General features: G+C 39.2%; 1 protein-coding gene across 3 annotated transcripts; it reads left to right on the top strand.

Annotated features, from left to right (window-relative positions):
* Positions 1-18: 18 nt before the first annotated feature.
* On the top strand, positions 19-9,348 carry NHLRC3 (NHL repeat containing 3). Of its 3 annotated transcripts, none has more exons than XM_062614982.1 (7): positions 19-304; positions 1,431-1,583; positions 2,447-2,594; positions 3,047-3,085; positions 4,444-4,535; positions 6,055-6,167; positions 6,652-9,348. In XM_062614982.1, the coding sequence occupies exons 1-7, from the start codon at positions 221-223 to the stop codon at positions 6,878-6,880; spliced, it is 858 nt and encodes a 285-aa protein (XP_062470966.1). In that variant the 5' UTR covers positions 19-220; the 3' UTR covers positions 6,881-9,348. The 3 variants fall into 3 exon arrangements, with proteins under 3 accessions (XP_062470966.1, XP_062470967.1, XP_062470965.1); XM_062614981.1 differs by having other exon boundaries at positions 24-304; positions 3,047-3,247; XM_062614983.1 differs by lacking the exon at positions 3,047-3,085 and having other exon boundaries at positions 20-304.
* Positions 9,349-9,822: the final 474 nt, after the last annotated feature.

Genomic DNA, 9,822 nt, shown 5'->3' with positions numbered 1-9,822 from the left:
CAAAGCTAACGCTCCCGCGGGGTGCCACCGCGCTGTCTCTGCCATGTCTTCGTGCCTCCGCCGCTCGGCTCGGAGCAGGCGCGGTTCCACGCCACCTGGCGCTGCGAGAAGCGGCGAAGGAACACGAAAACCCACACCCGCTCCCCTCGGCCCCTCCCGGGGGGGGGGGTTTACATAGCTGCCATGACAACGCGGCCCTCGCCTCCGCGGCGCGGCACTCATGAGGCGGAAGCGGCCGTCAGGGCTGTGGCTGGTAATGGCTGGCGCGCTCCTGGCTGTGCTGGCCCTGCTCTGGGGCTCAGAGGTGGGCTGCGGGCTCAGCGGGCGAGCGAGCGAGCGAGGCGCGGGGTGTTCCGTGACGGCTTCTCGCCCGATGGCGAATACCGGGGGAGGGTCTGGAGGAGTACGCTTGGGGGCGGCGGGGACGGGGCTGCGGTTCTGGCTCACGTAGCGCTAAGCGTAGGGTTGGTTATGTGTTTTTACGGGCCTTGGGCGACATGGTCTACTGTGAGCTGTCCCTGTCCCTGGCAGGGGATTGGAACTGGATGATCTTAAGGTGCTTTCCAACCCTATCGTTCTATGACTTATACAGCCCTTCCGAGAGAAATGCATACACGGGGTGATGCATTTATAGGGGCTTCCAAGCAATAGGGTCTGCTTAAATGAAGGTGAACTTAATGATATCTGGGCAAGTAACTTCGCACTTCCTGCTGTCTGATTTTCTCTGTGCTTAAGTACTCTCGGTTTTCTTTCGGGATAGTCTGGTCCTTCTGAAGCTGTTCGTGGCTCTGTGTGGCGAACTTAGCCCTGCGTCTAGCAAGACATTTAACAGAAAAGTTAAATGTCCCTGGGCCTGCAGGGTCACCACTTGTTAGTTCCGTCCCGATTAGTCGGCTTCAGTGCCCTGATTGCAGCTGTGCTTAGCTTCCATTCTTCTGCTGGAAAATAGTATAACAACAAGTGAGAAGATTATAGTTTCCCATTATCCTTTATATATATTGACCCAAGTTTTGCTTTTCCTGGTATCTTAAGCTTCCCCATTTCCAAGATGTGGTTTTCCTTTCTGACCTGCATATTCCTTTTATTCTGATTTTCTTACTCTCATATCCTTTTGAAGTTGTTACTGATTCTGTTGTGTTTGGAACTGTCTCTACTATTTTCTTTGTTTTGGAGAATGATTTACAGATAGTATTAGCAACATCAATGTAAGAAATTTCAGGCTGTGCTTTCTGCCTTCTAATTCCAGAGCTCCCAAACCCAAAGGATTTCTTTAGCTAATTTCCAATTTGTTGAAATAATCTATTTTCTTAATTAAAATTGAACAAATCAATTTATGATGCTTCAGTACACACTTGCTTTCTACTGCTGGTTATTCTGGTCCCACTGTCATTGAATTTATCAACTACTCAATATTTATTTTGTATTTTCAGGTTTTAAAAGCATTTGATTATGTCTCTCTTTGGAAGGGACAGCAACAGATATACAAGTTGGACATAGGCTGGCCTAAAATTCCAGAATACTTCACTGGCCAAACATTTTGTGTTGCTGTTGACTCTCTTCATGGTTTGGTCTATGTGGGACAAGTGAGTGAGAATATTATATTCCTCTATTTGTTGTTCAAGTGTATTTTTGCCTTTAAAGTTACTGGTTTAGATTGGGATATATATGCGTGTGTCTGTGAGTAGTTATTTTGTCAAAATTAGTGAAAATATAAGAAATGTTTCTGCTCTATTCATTTTTAAAGCAGTTCTGGCACCACACTTGTTTGTGCTTTTATAAGCATTAAATTTCTGTGGTGTGAATGCATGACTTAACTTGACTGAGTCACAGTAGCTTCTTAACTGCAAAGTAAAATGTGATTCTGGAGCAGCTGAATCTTCCACTCTTTCAGCCTTTGTCCCAAGAAATCAAACCCACACAGCTCTTTAGCCAGTTACAGTAACTGCCATTCAGTTATTTGCTGTACCCAGTTCTTATGTGTTGGTATCTCTAGGTCACAGACGAAACATTCTCTCCATGGCAGGTGGTGGGATTTAATTATAAAGCACAGTATGAGTACTTGAGTGCTGTGCTACTAATAAGTACGGTTACAGTTTTTCATGCCTGTGTTACGCTTGTCATATTTTTTAACAAGGCCATAAAAACACAATTCTAAATGAAGACCAGGATAGCTGCAGGAGCTTGGCTGCTCAGAAAACTAGACTTTTGATTCAAGTTGAAACTCTAGAATGAGTGGAAGGATTTGCATGCTAAACTTAGACCCTTCTTCCTCTTTCCTTTTCCAGATGGAAAAAGTGAGATCTAGCAGACAGTCTCAGGAGTTTCTTACAATTCATGAAGCGTTGTAAAAAACTTACAAAGAGGAATTTCAAAACATATGATTACTTGATTAATATGTTTTCTTATTAGACCTTTTTTTTTTTTTTTGTCTTTTTTGTGTCTTCAGAGGGGAGACAATGTGCCAAAGGTACTTGTATTCTCAGAGGAAGGCTATTTCCTTTACTCCTGGAATGATACAGTTGAAATGCCCCATGGTATCTTTGTATTGAACACTGCAACGGATAGTTCAGTATGGATCACAGATGTTGGAACAGGTATGCATGGTGGTAGCATTAGCATTTCCTTCCCCACGTAATGCTAATGCTGCAGATACTACTTTAAACATCTCATTTAAGTCCTTCAAACAATTCTGAGGCAGATTGGTGCTTTTCTTGCCATGAACAAACTTCTTAGGTGCTGCACAAAACACTCTGAAGGTTTAGGATTTGTGCTGTGTGTCTGCTTATAGCTTCTGAAGTTAGTAAGCACTACCCCCACTCCTGACAGGAGAAGTATCAGGGGAAAAATAAATGTTCTGGCTAGACTTATTGTCTGTCCTAGGTCTGGTGACCCTAAAACAGTGGATGAATATTGTAGCTGATGGCTTTACTAACCCACAGTCATATTCTCACTATGGAATTTTGTCTATTTGATTTATTAATATCACTTGCATCTTTTTTAATCTTTGTAATCAGTTGTTTTGTTTTGTTTTTTTTTTTTAATTCAGGGAAATATGGGCACACTGTGAAGCAGTATAGCCCTTCAGGTAAACTTATGCAGATCTTAGGCACACCAGGTAATGCTGGTTCAAGTTTGATTCCCCTACAATTTGATCAACCAGCAGACATCTTTGTAGAAGAAAGTGGAGATATTTATATTGTGGATGGAGATGGAGGAATGAATAACAGATTGCTCAAACTATCCAACGGTATGGAAAAGTAAAATTCTGCAGTAGCTGACCACTGACAATTGAATTTTAAATAACAGGGCTTGATAATATTTTTAAGTGGGGACCTGGTAGAGCTGTCATTTAACATTACTTTGAAGACTTTGTTGAATCAGATCCTGTTTTCTTGCTTGTCACTTCAGGAGAAATCTATTCATTAACAACAAAAGGCTGATAAAATGAGTGTTCAGTCTTCAAGAGAGAAGGCTAAGGAGGATTTATATTGCTGTCTTCAGGTCTATAATGGGAGAGAAGAGAAAGCCACACATTTCTTGGAGGTGCATAGTGAAGAATAAGGAACGCCAAGCAAACGATAAAGAGGGGTCAATTCCAGCTTGATTTTTTTGAGGGACAGGCTCACAATGAGGCTGAGCAGACAGTGAATAGTTTGTCCAGAGATGATGTGCAGTCTCCATTCTTGGAGGTGCTCAAAACTTGACGAGTAACCTGATCAAACTACAGAGTTGGATTTGCTATCAAGGTTACTTCTGCTTTGAGAAGCAGGTTGGACTGGATGATCTTGGATTTGTTATCAAGGCTATTCCTGCTTTGAAAAGGAGATTTGCCTGGATGAGGTCTGAAGATCTTTTATACTTAAATTATTCTGTGGTTCTAATTAGCTCGCTCACATTCCCCAGTTAGATGACCAGTGTTGGTTAGGGCAGTGAGTGAGGAGTCTGCACTTGTCTGTGGTTGGAAAAATGTGGAGGAGCTAGTTTTTCCTTTGTACTATCATAAAAGTTAGTTTTGTAATATCTATTTTGCAGATTGGTAAACTGTGAAAATGCAAAACTGACTCAAAACTGTTACGTAGCAAATAGTAAAAAATCAATTTAGTAAGCAAATTAATATCATAATCATCCAACTATTTATTTTTCCCCTTTAATATGGTATTTAACAGAGCCTTGGACTATGGCTCTTCTATAATAGTAGCTACATTTCTGTAACCATAATTCTGAAACCATGAATAATAATCCTGTAGTCACTGTAGTAGTTCCAGTATTGCTTGGGTTTATGTGTCAGGAGTACTGTGTTTAAAAAGTCTGAGTTTAGAAATGTCACCTTTTACAAATTAATCAAGGTAGCTTTGCCAGGGAATGACTTCAAGATGGCTTATTTATTGTTTTCTTACTGTGTTTTATCTTTTAATTTGATTTTTCATGGTTCTCACTGTTTAGATTACAGAGAGATATGGATGGCTGGAGCAAATGGGACTGGCATTGGTCAGTTCAAGATTCCTCACAGTGTAACAGTGGATCCTGTTGGACGGGTAAAGAATAAAGAGAGAATTTTTTCATCTTCCAACAGAATTGTTTACATGTATTTAAGCAAAACAAACTATGTTTCTTTTTTAGTTGAGCTGTTGTGATCTGGTTCATTTTATGGTAATTACAGTTTTCAGTATGATGGTGGGCGTGAGCTGAAGGTTCATACTGCAGGTCTTACTGAAGTAGCTGGCTCCAAGGTTAACACAGGGCTTCTGACCAGTGGTTATATTGTCAATGTCCATGCAACAACAGGCTATTCTTCCTCCAGTTTCTAACAGGTTGTTATTGTGAGAGTACAGGAGAATTATGTTCAGTAATAAATATCTACCCAAGCACTTACATTTTTTCAGGGGATTTAATTTCATATTTGGAAATTCTAAATAAGTTTAGGATGATAGTAAGGCTCTAGCTAGGTTGTGGATATCAGACCATTTCTATATGCAGCTCAAGCCATTCAAGAGTCAACTTTTGCCAGATGTTAATCTTGGCATGGCTTTTGCTCTGCTGCTCTTGTAGTCACTCCTTAATCTGTTTTGAGGAAAATTGATTGACTAAAACATCTTAAAATCATTGGTTTGAGCTAATTCTGCTGATGCTGTCTGAGCCAGAATAAGAAGCATATATAAAAATCACTTCTGTGCCAAAACTGGCAGGGTGGGAGGGAGAAGGGGAGGCACATGGTTGCTTTACATGAAAGGGTAACTCTGAGTATATATGTTCAAAGACAGCAGTTGTGATGCTCTCTGATTTTGTTGCCAGCATAGTGTTGATCTGCCCCTGTTAAAAATAGTTGTTAATCCCTAAGAAATCTAAGGGAATGCTGCAGTAATGTGTCTCTTTAAAATTGTGATGAAAGATCTCAGATGAACTTAGTTATTGCTCCCTTGTAATGAATTTTATTTATCAGACTGATGGGCTGTCAACAGCTAAAACTTCAATGGTTGTAGTACAAGAGATGCTTTCACTGAACTGTCTAGTAGTATTGCTAGCTTGAATTGTTTGTGAACTCAGCATAGGATGGGACAGAGACAAGCTCTGCAGAACTGGTAAGACAAAACATGCTGAAAATGCTCTTGGTGTTTAAGTTGGTTGATATTTAGAGTAGTATTAGACATATCAAGAGTGTTTGCAGATGCAGTCATCATAAGCCTGGGTCATTGACATGAGACTACTTTTGAAAAACAAATTGTTAGCAAGTGACAGATCAGTATCTTGAGAATGAAATAGTTAATATGTCCTCGCTGTGGAGTAGGAATCCTACTAAACATATCCATATCACAGCCACAAAAATGAAGAGAAGGCATTGATTTCTCTGTTAAAGTAGTATAAAGTAATTTGTGTGTATTAACTATGTGGTGGTTTTGCTTTATATCTGGAAGTCAGATTTACTTATGTTCCTCCCTATTTAAAACTACATTCTTCCAAGGCGTACCTCTTTTTTACTACAGGATACTTTGCTCATGTAAGAAAGTAATGCATTTTGTTCTGTTTGTGAACAGCCATTATTTTTTTTGTTAACAGGTATGGGTTGCAGACAGAGACAACAAAAGAATCCAAGTTTTTGACAAAGTCACAGGGGAATGGCTTGGGTCTTGGAGCAGCTGTTTTGCAGAAGATGGACCCTATTCTGTCAGGTATTGTTGAACAGTTCTTTTGGACGTATGCAATTACATAAACAAGCTGTATTCTTAATGAATTAGAATGTTAATATTTAATGCCAGATGCCAAGGAATAACCAGTTTAACTAGTAGAGTACTGGGCCATAAGGTACTGCACAGCAGTATCTTGACAGGGAAATCCATGAACCCATGTATTTGAGTGCAGGACTGGGAACTTCATTTTAAAGTTGTAGTGTGGTGTTGAGCTTACTGTTGCAGCTTTTACAGGAAGAGGGATTGTCTTAAATAGGCTTATTGTAGTATAATGTGTCTCAAGGAACAGCAATGTAAAGTAGCAAGGCTTACAAGTTAATTCTCAATGTTTCATTGCATTTAGTCTCTTGTAGCCTTTAAAAAGTTGACTGTTCAGGAGGTTTTGTTTGTTTAAAATTGCATGGCTGTGTTAACATAAGATGTCATGTGGAGTTTATAGTTCAAAATACATTTCTGTCTTTCACAGATTTACTGCTGATTACAAATACCTAATTGTTGCTCAGCTGAATATCAACAGGTTAGCAATCTTGGCAGCACCACTGGTTGGCTCTATTGGGGACTGTGTTATGATCCAAACAATCCAGCTGGCAGATGAAACCAAACCACACCTTGTGGATGTAGACATGAAGAGTGGAGCGGTCTATGTTGCAGAGATTGGAGCCCAGCAAGTACAAAGATATATACCCTTAAGCTGATGGTTTCCCACAACTGCCATGGCATAATTGTGTGATACGTAAGACCTATAACCACATGTCCTTGAGTTTTTTATAGCTTGTGTTTCCTCAGACAAGCACAGAATACTGTACTTCTGGAACTCCAGAGATAAGAATCTGTCCTAAGTGTTCTTCAGTCCTGGAGAAATACTTGGTCTTGAGCTGTTACTCATTTTAGCAATGCTTTTGCTTTTGCTTTTGTTGTTGCCAATTGTAAGATGACTTTGATAAGCATCTTTATTTTATTCTATAAAACTTTACAAACACAGTGGCTGTTCTTAAATGTGTAGGGTCATCCTGGGGCTCCTCTACATAGCCTGCCTGTGTTTGTTGTTAAATGAAGGTCAGAACTGTTTGAAAGAAGTGTATAAATGTTTTCCTGGGAGGTAAGCACCTCAGTTTAATATTTCTTCACCTTTTTTTTTGTTTCATTTGTTTATTTGTTTGGTTTTAAGTCATTGTGCTGATACTGCCCAACACTGAGTATAGGGATGCAGTATGATGTTGAATAAGATGCTGCTGAATAGTGATGTCCGTGCCGATACTGGCATCTGCCTTAAGTGGTTAAGGGCATAAACTTTCACCTCTAGCTAAAGTGGTAAAGTCTGTAATAAGCTTAAGTTAAAGTGATACGAGGCACTTCAAACTAAATTAAAACTATGTGCACAGCAGCCAAGTACTGCTTCTTAACTAAATCAGTTCTTAACCTGATTTGATTTATATCAGCATGGGGTTTCTGTTCTGTGAGATTTCATAGTGGACTATACTGAAGTTCAACTCATTTAAATTCCTCAAGATAAACAAATTGTAATTTACTGGGAGAACTTTAATGAGCATTCAGTTGACACATGATATAACCCCCAATTTCATGGAAGCTCTGTCGGTTAAGAGTGGCACATCTGTTTTGATTTGGGGATTTTCAACTGGTTTATATCCAGAACTTTATCAACGCCATTAATGTCTACAGTTAAGTTTCTTACACTATATCCTAGCAGATGTCTCTAAGCTCTGTCTTAAAAAATGCTCTCTTCATTCCCAGTCCAGAGTGGTTCTGTTCTCTTTACATGTTGCTACAAGGTTTTAAGTTAGTTCCCTTTATAGACCAGAGGGAACTGGGTATAGGAAAATGGGATGGGGAAAATAGCATGGCAGAAATTAGATGATGAATAACTGATTACCTCTGTAAAGCTATAGACCCACATTCCATATTTGTCTGCTAGCTCTTCAAAGTATTTGGGAGGGTTTTTTGCTGTTTCCACACACATTTATTGTACGGTGTGGACTATTTTAATGCTAAAAGCCAGCTAAGAGAGGCTGATTCCTTTTCTGCTTCCTTAGAAATGGAGTATGGAAAATAAATGATTCTGATGGAAAATACCAACTTTCGTGAACATTATCAAAAGCAAGTGCTTCTTAGTTTGGCACATTTCAACTTAAGATCACCTGTCTGTGGGTCAGCAGATGGAAAATCTGTCCAGAAAAGTCAGATTCATATTTTCTGTGGAAACTCGGCTATGGAGCCTGATGGCCTGATTTCAGTACTCTTGGAGATTAGTGCACTAAGTGGGAATTCTTTGTTGTTGGTTGCATCCACAATACCAAAGCAGATTTTATCTGGCTGCCCCTGTCCAGGTCTGAGAACCAGAACTCCAGAGTTCTACACTAGCAAATTATGTTCCATCATTCACATGGTCTTGAATGGGAGCTAGTAAGCAATATTTATTAGCTGAAAAAGTGGCAGTACTTCCTCTAGACCTAGATGCATAAATCCACATTGCTTTGCAGTGTGTTGTGTGAATTTTCTAACTAGCTCAGGGATTTCTGCTTTGTGTGCAGTGTAGTTATTTCTCACCTACACAAGGTGGATTTAGTTTTGAAAATACTGCTGTGATATCATTAACTGTATTTTAACATCTCCAGGTGGTGTAAGGGATCCAGGCACATCCATCCTTCCTGACCACATCCTCTCCTTATTTATTTTTCCTTCATCACATCCATTAGAAACAGAACTCAAAGCTCTCTGGGAGCATGCTTCTGTGTTCAGTAAAGGAGTAGTGTACTTTTGGATGTTGACGAATAAGTTACCCATACAAGTTTGCTGCATGGAACTGCTCCCAAAAAAAGTGTATTTTTACAAGGGTTTTTGCAGCCCCTAGAAAAGGGGAGCATTACATCCAGTTCTGTCTGGCTTTACTGAAGTGCCCAAGGCCAAAATGTGCCTTGCCTATATGCATTTGGGTATCTGTGATAAGAAGGGATGCTCATTATTAACTGGCATGAGATGCTTAGACTTCTTTTACCTCTGTGTCTATGACCAGAAAATGATTGATTTGTGCAGTAACTTGCTAATTCTCTAAAGGTTTTCTTACGTATCATCTTGAAACTGGTTTCTGAAAAATTGCATAATAGGATAATTTGATAAAATAAATTGAGAATTTCCCATTATGAAAGGCTTGGGTGCTTTATTTCTGTACTAATAGCAACATTTTCCATTGCAATGGATTATTTTTTTTTTAAATACTGGGTCATCAGCACTTTAGTAAGGTATGTAGTAGTTTTTGATACCAACATTCAAATGTAATGTAAAATTCCATGTTATCTTTATACATTACTCTTTCTGTGGCCCATCTCTTCTGCTAACTTATGTATCAAAAAAGGCAGATAAATTTCATACAGATGTTTTTCTCTGAGCAATTAGTAAAATAGTATGATGAGTTATATAATGCCAAGTATAAAGAAATACTTGAACTGTACATCCTTTTGACACTAACAGGGAAATTAAAAACATACTAACAAAACACTTCTTAATACAGAATAACGTTTTATTTCCAGAAAAGATTTATTGAGCAGTCTGTTTAGTTTTTAGGAGATCAAAAGTGACTTCTCTATGGGTTAGAAATACTTGCACAAGAAGAAAAATAACA

The sequence above is a fragment of the Pezoporus occidentalis genome, unplaced genomic scaffold (genome assembly GCF_034315485.1).
Source record: "Pezoporus occidentalis ecotype Australia unplaced genomic scaffold, CSIRO_AGI_Poc_V1 ctg18, whole genome shotgun sequence".
Taxonomy (NCBI): Eukaryota; Metazoa; Chordata; class Aves; order Psittaciformes; family Psittacidae; genus Pezoporus; species Pezoporus occidentalis.
The sequence above is the reverse complement of the archived record's forward strand: the minus strand, read 5'-3'. Positions and strand labels throughout refer to the sequence as shown.

Coding starts and splice junctions, on each gene's coding strand:
- NHLRC3 (XM_062614981.1), top strand. CDS start 221: ATGAGGCGGAAGCGGCCGTCAGGGCTGTGGCTGGTAATGGCTGGCGCG. Junction 305..1,430: donor CCCTGCTCTGGGGCTCAGAG/GTGGGCTGCGGG, acceptor TTGTATTTTCAG/GTTTTAAAAGCATTTGATTA. Junction 2,595..3,046: donor GATCACAGATGTTGGAACAG/GTATGCATGGTG, acceptor TTTTTAATTCAG/GGAAATATGGGCACACTGTG.